The 24,090-nt window shown below is 33.6% G+C and overlaps 1 protein-coding gene across 5 annotated transcripts in view; it reads right to left on the bottom strand.

The window, feature by feature from the left end:
- Positions 1-366: 366 nt before the first annotated feature.
- ZC2HC1A (zinc finger C2HC-type containing 1A) overlaps positions 367-24,090 on the bottom strand; it is a 58,845-nt gene continuing 35,121 nt past the window's right edge. For 2 of the 5 annotated variants that reach the window (XM_055546334.1, XM_055546330.1), the window contains 3 exons: positions 14,739-14,807; positions 11,662-11,769; positions 6,278-8,117 (listed from right to left, as the gene is read on the bottom strand). In XM_055546334.1, coding sequence (XP_055402309.1) covers positions 7,952-8,117; positions 11,662-11,769; positions 14,739-14,807 — 343 coding nt within the window. In that variant the 3' untranslated portion in view covers positions 6,278-7,951. Of the gene's footprint in view, positions 989-6,277; positions 8,118-11,661; positions 11,770-14,738; positions 14,808-24,090 lie in introns of those variants that run through there. The other 3 variants (XM_055546335.1, XM_055546336.1, XM_055546333.1) reach the window with 3 other exon arrangements.

The raw sequence follows: 24,090 nt of genomic DNA, 5'->3' as shown, positions 1-24,090 counted from the left end.
TAGAAGCTAAATATTTGAGAAATATATAACATGTACATATACCTAAAATTATATAAAAACTCCAATGTCAGACATTCGTGGCAAAGATTTTACATACATTACTGGTAATCCTCAAATTGGGCTTGGCTGATGAATATAATTATATTAACTTAAAGTATATTTCTTAAAATTCAGTTTGTGATTATCTCACACCATAACTGGGATGAGGAAAGATGTCTTAACTCAACGTATTGAAGATTTCCTGCTGCAGAACATGGTTTTAAGCACTTTTCTCATTAGTATTGGCATTGTAAAGGGGAAGCACAAAGTCAAACTAAATTTTACCATTGAAAACGGTTTGAGTTCAAATAACAGATCCCAGCCTACTTAGTTTAAGCAAAAAAGAATTTATTAAAAGTTGCTGGATAATTCACAGAAATTTCTGGAAGAGCCAGCTAATCAAGTTAGGCAGTTGTTCAGCCAGAAACAATGCCCAAATTATAATGAAAGACTACTTCAGTGGAGAACAGTCAGCTAGAGAGCCACCACGGGGACATGTGACTTTAAAATTAAAACAACTTTAAATCATTTAGCATTTGGACTTAGATCAGAAGCTCTGGGCTCTAGGGCTGCTGTCACAGATGCTGTGTATATAAACATAAAAAGTAAGAAGGAATCCCAGTTACCTTTGAAAAAGCATCATTCAACACTCATATTTTAATAATCCATTACCTTTAATCCATTTGATGTCATTTGACTTCTTCACATGAATCAGTGTGTTCTTCCTGCTTTTTCCCTTGGCATAGTCACTGGTTCAGAGTTAAAGAGGAACAGGTCGTATCTTGCAAAATGGGTGTCACTTCTTGATGCTCTCACAGTTCCCTTCAAAGCCCAGTGTCTCACCACCATCCTCAAAACAGATGCATACTACAGGGTCTGCTTCCTCACATTGTTTGTTTGAGAATCTCAGTCTGTTCCATAGTTCCAAGGTTACATATCTACTCTGTAGCTGCAAGAAAGGGTGGAAAACTAAATTCTGGCTAAGATTTGGAGGTAGTAGAATTCAGTAGAGAAAACTTACTAAACAGGGTTTTCAAAAAATGCTAGCCACAAACATGACAAATGACCCTCAGATTTAAAATAGATCAAGACAATTTTTCACTACTAGCTATGTTTTAAGCAGTGTTTAACTTCTAGTATTGTCCAAAGTTTAGTTAAATAAAGTATCTAAGGCAGTAAGTGATAAGCCCCTCCTCATGTAACAGCTTTCTGGTAACTGTATCAGTGACGAACAATCTTTCTAGTAACACCAGAGGGAGAACCATAACACTTTATCAAAAACAAAGACCATGAGAATACAGTGCCTCATCAAGAATACAGAGCTGATCTAGAACACATGTTGTTCATTCAAATGGTGCTTTGCTTTTGTCTATAGTAAGAGACTGGAAAACAAACTTTTAGGTTTAAATTTTCACACTGTTAACTGAATACCAATTTTTTAAAGGGAAATCACCCTTGAAGAATTAGTGTTCAAAATGAAAAATTTCTGATGTTTCCTGTGTGGTCCATATGAGCTTTTTTCCTTATTAGAACTCCTAAGTTTGGGAAGATTAGTAAAAATGGAAATATATTATTAAAACTTTTTGTTTCTTAAACTATTCCTCTTGACTAAAATAACAAGAGGGAGAAATAAGATAACTTTGAAAAATCTTTAAAGTTTTACAGTATAATAAGTAAACATATATATATTTGCCCCTCAAAAATCAAAAGCAGAAAGACAAAAAAAAAAACTCTAAAACATTTAGACCAAGTTTAATTCTTGTTTTAGCTCTATAAATCAAAAATTCATTTGTGTTTCTCAGACTTGTCAAAATTCTTCAAGTCATAGGTGGTAAACAGTTGAAGGGAGGGCTATATCAGAATATGAGTATTCAAGAAAATTCAAGAAAAATTATCTTATTAAAATTACAGAGTTGACAGAAACCACTGTTAACAAAAGTATCACAGAAGCTAGCTTAAATATATTATTAATAATTACTATTAATATAGGGCTGCTGCTGCTGCTAAGTCACTTCAGTCATGTCCGACTCTGTGTGACCCCATAGACGGCAGCCCACGAGGCTCCCCCATCCCTGAATTTATTGAAAATCTCTACCTCCTCTTCATTTGTTTTCTGACATTCATTTGTACATTTGTGAATGTCAGAAAACAAATGAAGAGGAGGTAGTGATTTTCAATAAATTATCAAATGCGAGTGATTCTGAAAAACATAAACCTCTTCATTTTTTAAAGATTAAAATGTATTAAAGTATTATATATTCATTTAAAAACTGGTAATACAAAAAATATAAAGAATATGTAACATCATAACTACTTAAGAGTAGAAATAAACATAATATAAAGAGGAATATAAATGCTTTAAAAGCCTTTTTATCTGTCTCATCTTCTATACAACTGCAATTGTATTTTACATACATTCACTATTTTAGGCTAGCTTTTTGTTCTAATAACAAAACATAACCTCACCATGCCATTAAAAATTATTTGAAAAATGCTTTAACTTACTAAATTAATTTTTATCGCTACAAATAATAGTGTTATTAAATGTGTTCTGCATAAATATTTTTCTTCAGATTATTTCTTCAAGAAGAAATACATTTTAGGAATAAAATTACTGGATTATGAGATATGTGTATTTTAAAGGCTTTTAAAGTAAATTTAGTCAACTTCTTCAAAAAGTATCATAAATTTGTATCTCCATCATCAGTGGATAAGGTCATTCATCTTAAAGCCCCAGGCAGTCTTCAAGTGTATTATAATTTAAGATTTTAAGACTGGTGATTCAATGAATGAAAATCAGTATTTCATTGTCAAGTATACTCACCACTCCTGGCAGCCTATCCATAGTTGCGAATTCAAAACAGGCATAGAAACGGAGGCTTTGAGCAGAGACGTGAAACAAACAAAAAAAAACAGGACAGTGAAAGTGAAGAGTTCTGTGAGATAAGATTGAACAATTGCAATTATCAGTGACTTTTACTCAATGATGATTTGTCCTCAGTCCTCAGGACAATCCAAGTAGTTCACTTTTCACAGCTCTGACAGCTCCCATTTTATAGACCCCACCACACACATATTCATTAGGACTGATGCGGAAGCTCCAATACTCTGGTCCCCTGATGCGAAGAGCTGACTCATTAGAAAAGATCCTGATGCTGGTAAAGATTGAAAGCAGGAGAAGGGGTTGAGATGGCTGGATGGCATCACTGACTCAATGGACATAAGTTTGAGCAAGCTCCGGGAGACGGTGAAGGACAGGGAAGCCTGGCATGCTGCAGTCCATGGAGTCACAAAGAGTCAGACACCACTGAGCAACTGAACAACCATACACATAGGACTTCCCAGGTGGCACAAGTGGTAAAGAAGCTGACTGCCAATGCAGGAGACGTAAGAGACTCATGTTCAATCCCTGCATCAAGAAGATCCCCTGGAGGAGGAAACGGCAACCCACTCCAGTATTCCTGTTGGGATAATCCCATGGACAGAGAAGCCTGGCAGGCTACAATGGGGTCACAGAGTCAGACACAACTGAAATGACTTAGAATGCACACTCATCCTTCACATACCCTCTCTACCACTTCTCCCCACTAAAAGGTAGTGCAGCTCTTTATATTCCAGCAAGTTTTCTCCTAAGCACTGGGACAAGGTAAGGAGAAAAAAAATAGGAAATGGTGAACTGAATGACTTGTGATAAGAAGCTTCAACACTTACAAATAATTTTGTTGGTGTTTTTATAATTAAGTTCTGTTAAATTCTTTCACAACATTGTAAGTCAACTATACTTCAATTAAAAATCCTTTGTTTTGTCCTAAACTGTAAGTATCTGTTTATATAATGACTTCTCCAAATAAATTATCAACTATAGGACAGGGACTAAATCACACCTTATGTATAACTCTTGATTCCCAGCATTTCATAGAATAAAGAACACAAAAAGCATTCTTTAAAATGTTTATAAAGTTTTAGCTTTGTGCATCTAATATGATTTGGTCTAAGCACTTATTTAGCTCCTATATAAATTGATCTCATTTGCATTCATTAGATAAGGTTAGCTGATTGAAGGAAAAAACCCACCTTAAGGATTATAACTTTAAGCTTCCCTGTCCTAGGATGAAATGTTAAAGAAATAGTATAAGAATTATGTGGTAATGTGCAAGAGTAATACGTTTGAGAAGCATAATTTTGCTAACAAAATTCTGTGAGATGTTAATATGAAAGATTTTATCAAATATTGCCCGGCTGGTGCCCCAAAGGAGCTAAACTATGTTTCTTAAAAACAAACAAAAAACACATGGGCTATTAAAATCAGAGCAAAATATATAACAAAAAACTACATCTTATAAATCTCTGTCATTTCATGTCATCAAAAAAAACCTACTTATTACAGTTGTTCTTGTCGTTCAGTCGCTAAGTCTGTCCAATTCTCTGTGACGCCACAGAGAGCAGCACACCAGGCTTCCCTGTCCTTCACCAAATCCCGGAGCTTGCTCAAACTCATGTCCACTGAGTTGGTGGTGCCATCCAAAAATCGCATTCTCTGTCATCCCCTTCTCCTCCTGCCTTCAATCTTTCTCAGCATCTTATTCCCGAGAGGCCATTACTAGGGGATAGCAATCTTAAATTATCTAAAAGCACCCTCTAGTGGCAAAAATGTAATTCACACATAAAAGAAAAGTTGTATAGAAAGAAATGACTATTGTGACATTTAACTAAAATTTTTCTAAATGAAAATAAAAATGAATATGGCTATTGTAAACTTTGTTTCAATGGTTCTCCACTACTATATTCAACAGAACAATCGTTGGACAAATCAATCGACTTTTAGTACTAAAAATACACTTAACCATTTTAAAACTAAAAATACACTTAACATATAAAATACATATATGTGCAATGCTAATAAAGACATAAGAGCCCTGCTGACTTTCTGTAGCTATGTATGTATTCTATTATTTTTCATTCCCTGAGCTTCTACTCATGGTAGAAAGTATCCACCTTGAGCCTAAGGAAAATTGAGTACAAATTAAACATGTCTAATATTTTCACTACAGACAGCTATAGTTTAAAGCTTTAAATAGGATGATCTAATTAAGTATTCATCACAAATACTTTTTGCCACTGAACTGTATATTACCTAATTAGAAATGCTCATAATGTTTCCTTATTAACCTCATATCTCTAATGTTTTCATCTGCCAAATTTTATTGCCTAAAAAGAGAATTTCTATGCCTTAAAAATCTTGTGAAGAAACAGATTTATAATGCTTTGAAGTTATAAAACACTTCAAAATAAAACAGTAGTAACTCCTTTTGAAAGCTGACAGCACATAAAAAAACTGCCAGTGAAAACTCTTTCTCATTAAAAAAAGTCTGTATTTTACTTTGAATATATTCTTATTATTTCAGTAGATTGCTATCTTTCTACCTGTGTCTGGAAAAAAGATACGACATCAATGAAAACCAAGTGGCATTTTTTTGCTTCATGTCTTTATTGAATAGGTTCAAAAATGAAGACATTATTTGTAATTTAAAAAAACAGAGTGAACAAGAGACAACAGCAGCCATACTACTCCTACTTTTCCAAGCTAATAACTTTCAGAATATTATATAAGCAATTTTTACAGTTTTAATTTAAGTTTAAATCATCTTTTCATTCTACCACACTGGAAAATACTTGTGAAAATAAATAAAAATAAAATAAATGATGCATAGATCTAGGAAAATTTCTTAAAAACTGAACTATTGCACAACAAATCAACATGAAAATAATATATGCAAGTAATATAAAAATGCATTTAAATACACTGCATCGATATGTTTCATAATTAATTAATATATTTCACCTACTTACTGTTTGTAACAATCTCTGGGTTTTGGAATTAGATGATTTCTTACCAACTCATTTCCATATAGTATACATTATAACATTTACTTGCCACAGTAAAATTCAGTGAGAAACAAACATGTGCCACTTTGTCTAAGATCACTTAGCTATCCCTTCCTTGGGCAGACAAAAATTATGTGATCTTTAAAAATATACTTGGAAGAAAATAGTGCTCAATTCTAGATAAAGCAAGAGTTTAAAGTTCTTTCTTTATATGGTTTCTAATAATTAGAACAGAAGAACATAAACAATTGAAATGGAACTCTGATATGTACATTATTCTCCTAAATTTATTAAAGCTATTCTAGTTGATGGAATAAGCTGTACTATAGTTTTTTTGAACTCTGACCCTTCCTTCTGGCCAATATGACTAAATAAAGGCAACCAGAAAAAAAAAATTATTGAAAGTCAGGAAAGGAACTATAATGTAAATCATTAATTTCCATTACCACTAAGTTATCCTCTGACCAAATGAAAAACACAAACAAAACAAAACAAAAAAACTAATGAATAAAATTATAAAGTTAAGTATAAATGAATTTCAGAGAAAGCTATAAGCCACAAATTTCTACCCTGATCCTCACAATTGATCAGAATCATAAACAAGAAGTTAGAGATTGCCTATAAATGATCTGCTGTACCTTTATAATAAGATCAAGGTTTGTTAGGTTTGATTCAACAAAAATAACTACTGAATTACTGAATTTGGCTGCACAAGCAACCAAAGGTATTTACTAGTAAATACAATGTTACACTGAAAGTGACAATGATTAAAAGCTGTATTTTAGTCAAAGTAAAGGTGAAAGTATAATTACATTTTTGTGAATGTTTAATTACATAATAAAGCAGCTATCCATTACAGCAATGCATTTTCAGAGGCTTTTTATTGTGAAGTAAATAGTGCTTCAGCACGAAACACTGGAAGAAAAACATGAGTAGGAAAAATTAAATATTAACATTCTCTTAACCTACCCATAAATACATATAACTATACTTCAAGTGACTAAAATTCAATTCTTTTTACCTGCATGCCCTGCACTAAGGATTAATTATCGAAGTTAATTGTTTATTAGGTGAGATGATCTGTTTTAAAATCCATTAATTTCTTCTAAATTCAAATACATAGATATAAATGCAAGATTTTGCAAGGAACTTTATGCACCTTCTATTAAATAATTAACTTGCCAGCTTTGCAAAAATGAAGTAGCAAACTACTCTTCAGGCATGAGATAATGGGGAAAAAAGGACAAAAGTGAAATCTGAAGACAATCAGAAGTAGAAAGAATGTGTGGTAAACTAATACACACTGAGCAAAAAAAAAAAAAATCATTCAGTTATAACTAGAAAAAGAAACAGCTGTATTTTCAGCTTTGTGTCTCTGAAAAGGGAACTGCATAATTGTTTTAAAGAATTGAGTAAAAACCTCTATAGAATCAATAATACACTGAGTAAACAGCAACATACACAATTGGGGTTTTTCCCTCTCTTTTTAAAAAATATTTATAAAATTAATTATTAAAGAGCTCTACAGGAAAACGACACAACTAATTGTAACTAAAATATTCTCTCAGTTTCAAAAGTTCAAGCATTCCATCCTACAATGACACTATCTGAAAATAGGTCAATAATAAAAATGTTTATTCTGATGTCCTACTCAAAGTAATGATCATCTGAAAGCTTAGAGCGCTAAGCATTAACGCTGGATTGTTTGTCGAAGTATAGTAATGTACTTTAACAACAGAAAAGGAATACCTAAGTTAAATGATTCCACCTAAAGTTATTTTCTGACTGATAAGTAGGTATGTCCTTGAATGGCACAGCTTAGGTTATCAGGTATTTATTATATACAGTATATGTACACTCACATATATACACACACATTACACAGCCAAAGAATTATGCTCCAAAAACTTGAAAAAAAGTATTTTGAGTAATTTTAGCACAAAATCACTAGAGGAAGTGCTCTAGATGTCCAAGCAGCAATAATCATAAAATTCAGGACTTAGCTTTTTCTTTTTTTGGATTCTGTTCACAGAACCATTCTTCGAACACCACATTCACAGCAGAACTTTGCCCATTCTACAGGGTATTTAGTCCCACATTCATGGCAGAATTTTGGTAAGTGTCCCGCTGAATTTCCCTCAATGCCTTTAGTGTTTCCACCATTAAATGAAGAGATGTAGTCTCCATCTGGCCTGGAGAGGTACAGAGAGAAAGTAGAAACACAAAGTTCATGACAGTAATTTTCAATCTGTAAGCCTTGGGAAACAGAAAATAATACTATTAAGTAAAACTAAAAACTTCTTAATCTCATCATTAATGCTCTTGACTGAACTGATGCTTTCGAACTGTGGTGCTAGAGAAGCCTATTGAGAGTCCCTTGGGCAGCAAGGAGATCAAACCAGTCAATCCTAAAGGAAATCAACCCTAAATATTCATTTGAAGGATTGATGCTGAAGCTCCAATACTTTGGCCACCTGATGAGAAGAGCTGACTCACTGGAAAAGACCCTGATGCTGGGAAAGACTGAGGGCAGAAGGCGAAAGGGGCAAAAGAGGATGAGATGTTTGGATGGCATCATCAACTCAATGGACATGAGTCTGAGCAAACTCCAGGAGAAACTAAACGACAGGGAAGTCTGGTGAGTTGCAAGTGAATGGGGTCACAAAGAGTCGGACACAACTGAGCGATTGAATTGAACTTTTCCCTCTTGTATTGAGTTGTTTGATTCTTCTATAAAGATCTCTAATCTTTCTGTGATAATATACTGTCACTGTTAATGACTTCAATTCCCTGTCTTATTCCTTTATATACTTCAACCTGACTTATTTTATAAGTAATGTCTGAAGAATTTCAGTATCTTAAGTCTTGGGCACATGTGTTTGTTTTCTGCTGTCACTCATGACTGATTCCCTGTTTCTCTGTATGGCTTGAAATTTGTTTGTTTTGTAGTTCAGAATTGCAAGCTCATGTGTGTTCACCTGTGAGAATCAGGAGGCCTGGGTTAACAGCATTTCATAAGATGGTTCTTTCTGCTTTTGCTTTTCTAAGCTCCAAGGAAGCCCTTAAACCAAGAGTATCCAAGTTAAGAATTTATTAGAATATGCAGATGTTTTACTTTCAAACCTTAAACTCATATGAAGGCCCACCTATAGTTATGAATTATCAGTGGTAATTCACATCTCTCTGAGCCATGGCTAAGACAGACAAGTATCCTTGGACTCTTATTCCTGATTGGTTTTTTTTTCCCCTAGTCCAGCTTTCACTCAAGAGATAACCCTCTGAATACTGTGAGAGAAGGGTTAACACAACCTTTCTGCTCTTCTGTGGACACAGTTGACCTTGGGATAACTTCTCAGCTCTGTTTAATAAAAACCCAACAGAGGTGAAATGCCAGCGATGTTGCTAAGCAACAGTGTTTGCAAGCAGTTCACTGAAACTGGACATACCTGGAAGCTATGTCTATGATACTGCTATTATGAGATGCCGATTCCCTTTGGGAAAAAAGACTTCTACTTAAACTGACCCTATACCCACCTATGAGATCTTATTCTCTTATACCTGGGCTGTCAGTTGGATAGCTGAGGAAGACAAGCTTCAGGAATGCTGCAAAGCCTCCCATGAAAGAGAAAACACCCAACACTGACCTGCTATCCTCTCATATTTTTGAAAACAATCCCAGTGACAAATATAATATACAGTCATATAAGTGCCTCTGGCTGAGTCTAAGAAGAATCTTTGCTGAACCTCTCAAGAATCCTGGCTTACAGCAAGAGGCATGGTGGGAAGGGTGAGGAAAAGTTGTTTTTAACACTATTTTGTATAAGTACCAGAAGTCAATTCCTCTCTCCCCAAATTACCTTAAAACCCAACTCTCTATATAGTGAAGACCACTGAAAACCTCAAAAGTAGCTGCAGTGTCACAGTTAATTTACCAAATTGATCTCTAACCTTCTTCGTATTTTTTTCTTTAGAAATTTCCTTTGTTTGTTGAGAACTAAGCTATACATTCAGAAATATATTTATTTTCTCTTTTATCCAGTATTTCCAGGTGTTCTATTTGGAAGGGTTGTCCAGGAAATGTAGTCTATCAGACTTTCAGAAAAAGAAATCTCTGAGAATTCTCCATCTGTTTTGGTTATAAGTATTTTTGTCTAGGATGGAGGTTGAGTCTTCAGGTGAGTAAGGCTCAGGGCTTCCTATCAGATATAAAGCTCTAAAAAAAAAAAAAAGAGAATATCCCAAACATTTTTTTTTTTTTTCCAAACATTTTTTAATGTGATTTTTGCTCCTGCCTGTTAACACTTTGTCTACTTCTTTGGAAAGATAAAATTATTCATTTATTCAAGCATATGTATTAAGTTTTCCATTCTGTAACAGAATGTTAATCTTACACTCAGCACTGATTCAAAGCACATGGTTCCACACATATAGAACACAGTACAGCCATAATCCAGGACTCTAAGAAACAGAAGTTCACTTCCTTATATGAATCAAAGATACGTATCAAAGCCTCAGGTGAGACAAACAATACTTATTAAAGAACCTAGCTGAAAAGACAGCAACTTATCAATTCCTCCATGGTTCTCGTCTTAAGCACAAGCATCACTCTTAAAACTTTCTAAATGGCAGACACCCAGACCCCACTCTCCATCTGGGAGAGATCTCCACCTGTTTGGTTTTGGAAAGCTCCACAGATGCTTCTTCTAATGGGCAAAACCAGGAGGGAGAGCTAGCATCTTAGATACTTAAAAATCTATTCCTGGATTAAATATGAATAATGAATGTCTGTACATTATTATATACTTATAAAAAGCAGACAATATATATAGTTTCATATAACACAACCAATCACATTCAGTAGGATGTTAATTAATAAGTTAACCACTAAATTACACAGTGCTTCTATATGAGAAATCAGAGCAGAACTTCTAAGGTCTCAGGACTAGTTTTACTTTCTCAGAAAAAGTGATTTACTTTTCTGTTTCAGACAACAAGAATCATGTAACTACTCTTCTATTCTCCTGTACTTTGGCTACTACAACAAAGTGTATATGCCACTTTGTGGCCCAGGGCTGGCCTATCTACAGGTCTCATGACACAAACTTTGTAAACTAACCCCACTCTTTTTCCACTTTATCTTTTAAATCTCATCTTTCTTTTTCCTATTTTTCTTTAATTTAAAAAACAATGTTGTATTTCACTATACATTCTGTACCTTTCCTTAAAACTTTATGGAATAAGTTGGGATACATATGAAAAATAAAATATTTATAACTGGAATGATTTCATTATATGTTGCAAAACAGAGCCAATGTCAAAGCTGTGCAAATATTGTGACATATTAGAAAGGGATGTACATGGATAATCACAATCTCATCAGAGGAATTTAAATGTAATAAAATGCTGCTGAAAATTATAATAGCAGTAGTGTAAAAAGTCTATTATTCAATTTGAAGAGGTAAAAATAACCATGCTGCAGTTACAATTAAGACATAAAAAACACAAATGCACCCAGTGGTACTGAACAAACTGTATTTGAGTATTTACCATAAAAATTGCATCTACAAGGTATAAGAAAATACTATTTACACTCAAAACTAGGTCTTTATTGTATAACATTAAAGTCAAATTAAATCACACAGGAAAAATTAGATTTTCTATTAATAACCTGATAGAAATTTTTTACATGGTCTTTGGACCTATTTTTCGTTATTACAATATCAGAGCTAAACATACCTGGCCATGTAGCTATCACTGTATGTTTTTCTTTTGCTTGTAAGCACACCTGAGGCAGGATTTCGGGCCAAACTAGGTGGCGTGGAATTTCGAGGTTTGATGTTAGTCCTAGAAGACAGAAGAGATGGCATGATGAAAAAAAACTACTGAATAGTAAGCATTTCTTTCACAAATTGTTTATTAGAATGATTAGAAAAATAATTAGAAGCTATAGAAAGGTAAACTCAAAAGATTAAAATCCAAATAATTATTTCACAACCGAAATCCTTAATATGAAGTATAAGCCAAAGCATTTTGCATTGACTAAGATTATCTTGATGGTACATAAAATCATTAAAAAAAAATAAATATATATTCTTGACATGAAATTTATAAGTTAACATTTCAAATTTTTTAAAGTTTAAATCTACAGTCCCCTCAAACTAGAGGTAAGTCTTGTTGAGTGCCTAGAATTAAATAATAATGTTAGATGTACAAGATGTGGTTAAAAATTTTGCTAACCATTTTTAAAGAATAATATTCCATTTATGAAAGCCTGTTCTTAGAAAAAGCAACTGGAATGAATTGGTTAATATACTCTTGCCTCTAAAGATTTTAATTTCACCAACTATACAACCTGGGCTATCTGTTACCAGTAAAGTGGCTGATCATACCTTTTTGAAAATTCCGGAATCAAAGAACGCTTATATATGAGGTAAAAATGGTAAAATGTATAGGCTCTGGAATTCAGATGAATCTGGATTCAAATCCCAACTGCCACTGAACAACTCTGGGTCTGGCAATCTGAGTCCAAGTTCCCTCATGTATAACATGTGACCATCATCACTTATAGGAAGTCAAATATATAAAATGTAATTGATACTACATTTAGCATAGCGGAGGGTGATGATGGTTTTACTACTATTAGTATTGCTACTACAAGTTAACACTTACATTAACAGTGCTTACTACATTTGATGTAGCTGCATTTTTTTTTTCCTGGCCACACCTCACAGCATGAGGGATCTTAGTTCTCCAACCAGGGATCAAATCCAAGCCCCCTGCAGTGGAAGTGCAGAGTCCTAACCACTGGACCACGAGGGAATTCCTGTAGCTACATTTCTAATCACCTTCATATAAAATTTATTTAATCCTCATAATAATCCTATGAAGCAGTAAGGATTACTAATTCCATCTTGCAAAGGAGGTAACTGAGGCAAAGAGTAGTTAAGTAATTTCCCCACGGTGACAGATAAGTCATTGCAGAACTAGGTGTAAGATGTTCATTAGTGTTAGTTTCCTCCCTCTCTTTAGAAATTTAGTCAAATCTTTTCATTTCAGAGATAAGCAATACTGTGTTACATGATCAAGCAGAATCCTCTTTTAAAAAATGCCTTTGTATATTTTAAGTTCTCAAACTCTGGCAGAAATTCTTCCTTCCCTACTTATATAGCAAAGTTGGAGAGAGTCTCCCAAAATTTTAAACAGTTGTCTCCAAATTACATGCAGGGAGTAACAACATCTATTAGTTTCCAAATGCCAGATATGATACCAGGTACTATACATACTTCGCTTTCTTTAATCTTCACAAAAATCCCTGAAGATATTATTCCCATTTAAAGTTGAAAAAACTCACAGTCACAGAGATTAAGTGCAAAGCTATTACATGGCTGGGCTTCCCTGATAGCTCAGTTGGTAAAGAATCTGCCTGCAAAGCAGGAGACCCCAGTTTGATTTCTGGGTCAGGAACATCCACTTAAGAAGGGAGAGGCTACCCACTCCAGTATTCTTGGGGCTTCCCTTGTGGCTCAGTTGGTAAAGAATCCTCCTGTAATGCGGGAAACCTGGGTTCAATCCCTGCATTGGAAAGATCCTCTGGAGAAGGGAAAGGCAACCCACTTCAGTATTCTGGCCTGGAGAATTCCATGGACTACAGTCCGTGGGGTCGCAAAGAGTAAGACATGACTGAGCAACTTTCACTCACAGTACATGGTCAGAGTGTTTGAATTTGAATTTATGTGGGTCTCATTCCAAATCTTATATTCAATATGCAATGATGTCATTCAAAGGGAGGCAACTTTGAATACTTAAACTATTTCTAAACTTTGACAAGAATCACCCTGGTGCATGTATGGGTTACCCTGCACCTCTTCAAATGGCCTTCAAACGCTCACTGCAAGTCCACCCACGAGGTGTATGCTACTCTACTTTCACACGGCCCCTCTAGGGATGTTGTAGAACTATCACATGCCTTTTTAGGAATTCAGTCTCTGAAAACTCCCTGCCAAATGGTGGCAATTCCTCCAAGTGAGAGTCATAGAGGAACAGGATGGACAGGGTTTTTGGTTTTTTTGGCTCAAGAACAAAAACTTGTTAGAAATACTATCACCTTCATATAATGTACATATGAGATATATACACAGTACAAACATACCCATGCATATACACATACAACTTCATATCAAGTTATTCAAATAATTAGAAAATAATAAAAAATAATAAAATATAAGTTATCAACAACAGCTGTCATTATTCAATGCCTATTGTGTATTTTTAGTAACATCTATAAGGTAGAACTGGAATGCCAAGAACCATTTTGATCAGTACTTAAAACGTGATACTCCAGTCTCACACCGTCAACACATTTTTCTTCCTGGTCAGAGTCTGAAAGTGCTACCTTATTATGTGTCCATTGATACAATCTGCCTGCTACAGTTCAATAATAAAAGAAGGTCTAACTGCAATTGCACTTCCTCTACCCCATTGCTAATCCCTGTTTCTCTGAGATCTGCTTTGGAGGGTACAGATAGCAGGAATGGTGCAAAGAAAAAAAGCTCAGTGCACAAATTCTTCCTTCTAGAATTTATCACTGTTCTACTTAAAAACAACACAAGATGGCTGTTAATGATGAAGACTTTTCCCATCTTTGTTTTATTATATATCTAGCTAAATGTATTATTATTTATGGATAAGAGACTGTTGTGGTAGACTTTGGTTTAAAGGTTAATTAGGTGAGCTGTATTAAGTAATTTAACTTATGAGACCCTCAGTTCATCATTTGACGATGAGAGGGCAAGACCTGCTTTGGGGGCACAAACCTGTAAGCTTTGAAGACTTGTGCGGAGAGGTCCAAGACTGCCACTGCCACTCTTGCTTCTCCTCTCAGTCTGCGAGGCCAGTACAGAGAAGGGAATGTGTTTACTTCCCTGTGTTATGTGGAACTTGTAACTATCTAACACAAAGACTGAGGATCCCTGGATTGAATGTTTTCTAAGATCTCTTCCCTGCTTTTTGATAATTTATCATGTACTTAACTAAAAGATATTCTAGCAATATTATATTTATATAATATATGATATAATATTCCCTATACATTTTTAAATAATATTACTCCTAAAAAATAGTTTAATAAAAATAACAATTATTAAGGTGACTCATTTCAACCCTCTGAAAATTAAAATTTAATTTAAAATTTAAATTTTATTCAATGAATGCTCTAAAAATAGACATAGAATAGAAATGCTCATCAAAAATCAATTGTTATAAATCCTAGAAGATTATTCAGCACTTCTTGGCTTAAAAATGATTAAAATAAAAAATTTTAAGTATAGGAATATACAAATTTATAGTATTTCATTATATAAAGCCTTTAAGGAAATAGCTGAAAAACATTAACCAAACTGAGTTATAAATACTTGCTTGTAAATGGGTAATAACTCATGTCTTCTGATGGCACTGTCTGATTTTGTATCGCTCTCATACAATCTTTGCATATGTCTTCCAGTTCAAAGTGGAGGGCCTAACTTGTCCATCTTACTATTAAAATATATAAAGGTGTACCCATAAGGAGAATGCTACTGTTTCTTTATATTCAAAAAAAAATTTAAGACATTATTCTGATTCATTAGAAATCCACCCCCCCAAGCTCTTTCATAATTATCTAACTGCCAGGGTAAGGACTAATGTCAAAAAGAATCCTCAGATAGTTCATACAATATCCATTATTAAATATGAAAATCCTGATTACACAGGCCACGCTGCCAGTTTTGACAAACATATTAACATAATCCACACTTACACATAGCAGGGCAATGAAATCAATTAAAAAAAAAAAACTTAAGAAGGACAACAACTGTTTAAAATTTGTGAAGCTAGCAGTGAACTGGACGTTATTATTCTGGTACATAAATACAGACAGGATGCTTGTTCTTATGGAGCTCACAAATAATCTAATTGTCCCCTTCCCTGAATTCACAGAACTTTCCTATTTCTCAAATTTATCCAGAGAAACATTAAGCATGATCCTATGAAAACATTGATGGCAATTCTAAAAACTACATGGAAAAATTAGAAGTGGCCATGCCATCTCAAGCTAATATTTTTAACCAAAATTATAAAGGATTTTCAGCTACTGAATAACAGAAAACTGCAGGTTTGCAGAGATTTCATTACTTTATATCAAACAAACGATATTATCACCAATCAATATCCATTCAAAGTAGGGAGCAGGGAAAATTAAATTAATAAACTAGGAGTACTACCTTCAGTGACTACTGAAGGACACATCACTGCTTGATAACAAAGAGTTTTTTCAAGGGATTTTTGTTTACTCATTTAAATCCTGAGCACCCACTATGTATCAGGCACTGTGCTAAATTCTGGGAATACTGTGGTGAATAAGACAGACCTGATGCTTTCTTTGTTCTTATTACACAGTTTAGTGTCTCAAAAGAATCTGGTCATCCCTCTAGATAATAAGGATCTCTACAGATGGAAACATTTTATTCAGTTTCTCTTCCTTCAATATCGTATACACAGCCGGCATTTTGTTGTAAAAGTTGATATCAATACTCTGCAGGCGGTGCTGCTTTACATTAGGTGTTTACATCACACTCAGTAAAACATTTTAAAGAATTTTTTAAATGCCTCCAATAAATATATTGTATATTTATTATATACAAAATAACAAAACTTCTAAAATTTTTAAGATTAACATTTTACGCATTTTATTTGTGAGCAATCAGTAGAAAATTAACCTATTTAGAATTTTAATTAATAAATCAGATTTTTCTTTAAATTATATAATAACAATCAAAGCACTATTGTTCCAAATAGTATTTTTCTTACAAAAGGTATCTGTGGATTTGGAAAAAGAAAAGATTTTACTTTCTTCCTCAGAAAAAAAAGTTACTGAAATTAAAATTCAGAATTAAAATTTAGAAACATTTAAAACACGGATTCCTCTAATATGATAAGAACTACTAAAATCTAACAAATGATAAAACAAAGGAGGTGAGTGGAATCTAATAAAAATGTAAAGGGAATTCTCTATTGGGAATATTACATATCTTCTATACATGAAAGGATTGCTAGTATTTTCAGATTTTAAAAATGTAATTTTTTAAAAGGCAGATTTCAATGATGATTTTACTACCACATACCTGTGTTATGAAATTCAACTCAATCGGTTTGTCTACCCATGTATATGAATGTGTGTATATACACACAATTCAAATGTTACTTAGGCTGGTCTTCCCTGGTGGCTCAGATGGTAGAACATCTGCCTGCAATGCAGGAGACCCAGGTCTAGGTCTACCTATGTATATGTATGTGTATCACAATTCAAATGTTACTTAGGCTAAATGTTAGTAAATGTTGTTATTAAGCTCAAATCACTTCATTCCACTGTAGATTTCTATTGTTATGCTATGTTATTTTTAAGGTCTAACTAAATAAATTTTAAATGCTCAGTGAAATCAAGGTTATATAAGTTTACACATAAATGTATTTTATATGATTTTAATAAATATAATCTTTATATAAATTAATGATAAGTGCTTTTACATATAAAATTTTGCTTACATATTTGAAAAACCTTGAAATGATAGTCAGTGTTAAGGTTTTAAATAAATTTGAATTTATCCTGGGACCTAATTAAAATGAAAGTAAACCATCTGGACATCAAAGTAAACCATGGACAAGACAACCAAATGAATGGGAGAAAATATTTGCAAATGTTATGATCAATAAGGGGTTAATATACAAAATATATAAACAGATCATACAACTCAACATCAAAAGAGCAAAAGACCTGACTAGACATTTTTCCAAAGATGATATTTTCCAAAGCCAAAAGGCATAGGAAAAGATGCTCATTGTAGTTAATCATCAGAGAAATGCAAATTAAAACCACAATGAGCTACCAACTCACAACTGTCAGAAGGCTATCATCAAAAAGACCCAAATAACAAATGTTGGTGAGGATTTGGAGAAAAGGGAACCCTCTTATACTATTGGTGACAATATAAATTGGTGTAATCACTGTGGAAAACTATATGGAGATTTCTCAAAAAACTAAAAATAAAATTACCACATGGCCCAGTAATTCCACTCCTAGGCATACATCTGAAAAAACACTAACTCAAAAAGATACACACATCCCAACATTTATAGCAGCATTATTTACAATTGCCACGATAATGGAAGCAACCTAAGTGTCCATCAACAGATGAATGGATAAAGATGAGGTGTATATATATATACATGTACACACACACACGCACACAACCAAACAAATGGAAAATGGAATACTACACAGCCATAAAAAGAGATGAAATTTTGCCATTTGCAACAACGTGGATAGACATGGAGGGAAGTATGTCACTTAGAGAAAGACAAATACTATTATTTGTATATAAATTACAAATACTAATACTATTACATCACATATGTGGAATCTAACAAATAAACTAATGAATGTAACAAAAAAGAAACTGACTGAAAGATAGTGGTTACCAGGGTAAAGAGGGAAGGAGAGAGAGGCAATTTGGGGTGGGGCTCACAGAGGTTTAAACTACTATGTATAAAATAATTAGGCCATAAGGATATATTGAATAACACAAGAAATATACGCAAATATTCTAAGAATTATAAATGTATTATCACCTTTAAAAATTGTGAATACTGTACATCAACTATACATCAATAAAAAATTTTAAACGCTAAAATTATCAGTTTACAACAAAAGATCTTTCAAATACTTAAATATTTTCCTTAACTGACTTGGATCCAGAACAGCTCTCATGTACCATTTTCACATTTATTTTAGTGAACAAGAATGCTTCTTTATCCACATTTCCTTTTCTATTAAACCATTTCTTTTCTGTCCCTTCCTTCCTCCCTTCAGTAGCATTAAAAATAAGTCAAAGCAGCAACAGGATTAAAGGGATATTTGGAAAGAAATTGAATTCTTTGCAAAAGTGGCGACATATTTTCAAAAGGAATTTAAAGTTTTAAGCCCAACTGATTGCACTTTGGTTGAAGTTTCTTCTCGATGTGTTTCTTGGTCTGCAAACCATTGATAACTGACTTAAGGAAGTGAATAAAACAAGTAAAGGAAGCAGGAATTCTCTACTATACGTTTTGCCCTGCCCTCAGGGGTCTTCGATGTTTCAGATTATGAAAAACATCACCACTGGTGATTTTAATACTTAGTTTATACATCTATCTACATCTGGGGTTACTCTGATAATAAATTTTGGAAACATACAATGAGAAATCTACTGTACTATGTGTTTTTATCTTATTTACAAAGTTTGACAATTGTAATTTCAATGTGATAGTAATCATTACAGAAATATCAACATCAATGTTTTCAGAGTGCCTCTATGCCGTTTTTCTTTTAAAGGGTCCAATTCAGTAATGACAATGCTACACGAAAGGTAGCATTGTCTGAAAGATATTAAGGCAGGAATAAAGAAATCCATTTAGCAGTAAAATCACTGTTGCTGCTGTTAAAGAAAAGAAGGAACATATTTTAAAGCCAACCAAGCACATCTACAGAGCATAAATTTGGTGTAGACTAAGCAATCTGATATACAAAACAGAATTCCCATCTGATATACAAAACATAGAATTTCCAAATGAAGTTCAAGGATATACCCTTACATTGGTACTTAGATTTGGTCAGATTAACATGAAAGTATACTTTTAATCTGTTACTACTCTTTTAATTCAACCACAGAAATGTGTTTGAATGGATTAATGAAAGTTCAAAAAAATAAAAACCCTTTGGTTCACTGGACACTAATATATGGTCCAACTTCTTAGACAGTCCACATAACTTTAAAAACAGGGAATAAATAAAGAATCCTTAAAATCCCTACCTTCAAATTATAAATAAAATTCCTACTTACCCATTCTAAAACAGGGAGTGGCAAACTTATCCTATAAAAAGCTAAAAAGTAAATATTTCAGACTTTGTAGGCTATACGGTCTCTGCCGCACTCAACTCTGCCTCTATAGCATGATTGCAGCCATAGACAATTCACCAGTGGCCATGTGTAGCCATGTTCCAATAAAAACAACTGTTGGGCAGGATTTGGCCCTCAGACCATAGTTCAAAAAGATCACCTGCTCTAAAACATCAAAATTCCACACTTGAGAGGATGCTAACTATTTTAAATTTTTTAAAATCGAAATGAAAGGAAGATTTCAATGATGATCTAAAATTTTACCATAAAGAGTTACAATCAAAATCACTATCTTATAGTCCAAGACAAAAATGTGTAACTTTTTGTCAAGCTGATACATTTATATAAATGATGGACCCAGGGTTTTTAAACGGGCTATCTCTAGTTGTATGTAACTGCCATAATATGAATAGTATATCTAGAAAGGAAAAATGCTTTGGCAGACTTTCCAAATATTCATTGCTGAATGAGCGTTTTTGGCAATGCTGCAAATATTTGGCAACATATCCATCTATTTCTGAGTTGAGATAAACTTTAACCTAGGAAAGGTCCCTGTTTATTGTTGACACCATGAGAGTGAATTTTTAGGAAATAAATAAGCCACTCAGTCCTGTACACTATAACAGAGCAGAAGAGATAAAACAAAAAGATGACTTTTTTTTAAATTTTATTTTATTTTTAAACTTGACAATATTGTATTGGTTCTGCCATATATCGAAATGAATCTGCCACAGGCATACATGTGTTCCCCATCCTGAACCCTCGTCCCTCCTTCCTCCCCATACCATCCCTCTGGGTCGTCCTAATTTGGGGATAAATTTTACCAAGAGGTATTGTGTATCTATGTGGACATCTATAGCTATGATGTTTCAAGGCACTCAAAGTTTCAAAGCCTTCCATACTTCTACTATTGGTTAAACTCATTGATTAAATTCTATATAGATAACATAGTAACTCAATTCCATGGCAAAGTGAGCTTCCTTAGTCTAATAGTTGAAATAATTTTTATCCACATAGGAAGCCAAACTGTGCAATTCTAGGTTGAGGCATTTCTAGACCAATAATGAAAGTCAGAGAAGTTCATAAAAATCTAAATAATGGTACACACAAACCACACACATCAAATGACTGGCTTATAAGAAAAGCTTGTTTCCACTCATATAAATATATACTCAAAACCTAGACATTCATTTCTCACTCCTGTTAATATAAAGCATGAGAAACCAATTTATTTTTTCATAAAAAAAAAAAATGCTCCTTATCTGCATTGTTTCTCTAGTTTTACCACACCTACTATATCCTATCTCCAAAGTAAACTTCTAGTTCTTAGAGTAATTGAACAGAAGTAAATCTCTGCAATTTGATACTTTAACTATTGAAAATTATCAGCTGAAATACCATTTAAGTTAGTAATTAACCATTAAGAAAACAATTCTCTAGGTACAACTGTGTAAAGTCTCTGACATAATTCAAGTACAGCAATATTTATTTAAAACTCTGGGTTTCATCATACTTCTAATATCTCTAGGAATAAATAAAACTATTTTTGGCACAAGAAAAATTTTTCTATTAGGATGTATTTTGCTTTAAAAAATTCTGTTAAAATCAGCTGAATCACAGGTTGTCTAGAATTATCAAAAGAAAGTGAAAGCTAAAGTGAAGTCATGTCTCTTTGTGACCCCATGGACTGTAGCCTACCAGGTTCCTCTGTCCATGGGATTTTCCAGGCAAGAGTACTGGAATGGATTGCCATTTCCTTCTCCAGGGGATCTTCCCGACCCAGGGATCGAACCTGGGTCTCCCGCACTGTAGACAGACGCTTTATCATCTGAATTTTTCCAAGTAAAAAGATAAATTTTTCTATGGTGTGATTTCAATATATGCTAAATATTATCGATCACTGATATGTATGATTACAGGCAAACACAATAAAGACTATACACACCAGGCTTTAAATAATTTCAAACCATTAAAATGACTCATTTTACTAATCTCAAAAGATGCTCAACTTCTTGAACATTATAGCTAACCAGATGTCTTAATTCTGTCTTTACTCAATTCTGAATTATCTGTGTCAATAAAAATCATGATAATCATTTTTGTTGTTGTTCAGTCACTAAGTTATGTCTGACTCTTTCTGACCCCATGGACTGTAGCACACCAGGCTTCCCTGTCCTTCACTATCTTCTGGAGTTTGCTCAAATTCAGACCCACTGAGTCGGTGATGCCATCTAGCCATCTCATCCTCTGCTACCCCCTTCTCTTTTTGCCTTCAATTTTTTAGTATGAAAAGACAAAAGAACAGTCATACAAACCTCAAGTAATTACAAGTACCAGAACCATGATTCTGTGATGTTGCAAAAAGTTGACAAATCAGGATCTGAATTTATTGATTCACTATTATTTCATATATTCACCAAAAATTTGTGTGTCTGTATGCCAAGTATTGTACTACATTTTGTAGTTATATCTGTAAGCAAAGCAGACACAGAGCTTTGCCATCACAGATTTTATAATCTAGTAAGGGAAAGAGACAAACCATTACCTCAGTAATTCTAAAAAAGGAATGAGCTCTGTCACTAACTGGACAGCTATGAATGATTCTATTCAGTATAATAATCATATTACTATCAGTTAATACAGTAATTATATTAACATAGTAATATATTGGTCAGAAGCATACATCACCACTCTCTTTCCAGCAGTTAGAAACAGTCCTTTAACACATAAGCATCATATATAGCATGGATAAATGAGATTTAAACACTCATGCCTGACAGTTTAATATGGGACAAACAAAAATTTTTAAATCTTTATAGCATTACAGCAGTGCAAAACTTGTAAAATTCTTGTGCCCCAAGTTTTTGCTCATTAGTAAAAACATTTTCTCCTAAAGATTAATAAATGTTCATCAGCTGTCAAGGTATAAGCAGAGTAAAAGTTGTCAGAGCAAGAAAGAGAAAACAGATAAGAACAAAGTCAGGTAGCTACTAGTTAGGGGCAAAGTAGGATCTAGAAATCTAGTATTTTAATCCAAAATCCAGTAACCCTTTTCATTTTTACCAGCCAGCTTCACATGCCCTCTTAAAAAGAGTGTCAGTATAACTTAATACTGCCAACTGGTTAAGATTACCAGTATGATAGGAAAGGTACTAAAAAAATTACCAACCTATAATTCACAGTCAACCATAAATGAAACCTCCACTTATAAACTTAAAACATACTGATATTTCTATATTTACGTATCTAATGAGTCAACTCAGTAGAGCAGCTATAAAAAGAAAATCAGATGAGTTTTTTTTTAGCACTGGGAGATGAGAACCTTTTTCTTTCAAACACCTGTTCTACTGATAACCTGTCTCTTTAAGAATAAAGAGACACTGATGTATACAACAGTCTTTTGGACTCTGTGGGAGAGGGAGAGGGTGGGATGATTTGGGAGAATGGCATTGAAATATGTATATCATATATGAAACGAGTCGCCAGTCCAGGTTCGATGCACGATACTGGATGCTTGGGGCTGGTGCACTGGGACGACCCAGAGGGATGGTATGGGGAGGGAGGAGGGAGGAGGGTTCAGGATGGGGAACACATGTATACCTGTGGCAGATTCATTCTGATATATGGCAAAACCAATACAATATTGTACAGTTAAATAAAATAAAATTAAAAACAAAAAAAAAGAATAGCCTGTCTCTTCTTTTTGGAAGCATGACAAAAAGAAAGAATTTAACTAATCAGATCTTGTTAGCTGATCTTGTTCTTTTTCTACAATGAAAATACAATAAATTATCTTTAGATCTTAAACACTTTACATGTAGTCCAAATTAGGAAACAAAAGGCAATTAACTCTCTATTGATAGATACCATCCTATATATTTCCTATATAAAAGCCAAACTAAGACTCTAGATCTGAAAATAACATGTGTCATGCTTCCTAAATCAACTTTATAAACAGTATCTGTAAATACAAAGAACAAGGCTACATTCTAATAATCATATGGCCATCCCTTAGTTTTCTTGTTTATCAAAATGAAGTCAGTTTGTACTTATACAGTATAATGAAAATTAGTATACTACCCAAAGCAATTTATAGATTCAATGCAATCCCTATCAAGCTACCAACAGTATTCTTCACAGAGCTAGAACAAATAATTTCACAATTTGTATGGAAATACAAAAAACCTCGAATAGCCAA

The sequence above is a fragment of the Bubalus kerabau genome, chromosome 14 (genome assembly GCF_029407905.1).
Source record: "Bubalus kerabau isolate K-KA32 ecotype Philippines breed swamp buffalo chromosome 14, PCC_UOA_SB_1v2, whole genome shotgun sequence".
Lineage (NCBI taxonomy): Eukaryota > Metazoa > Chordata > Mammalia > Artiodactyla > Bovidae > Bubalus > Bubalus kerabau.
This window is presented reverse-complemented; position numbering and strand designations above follow the sequence as displayed.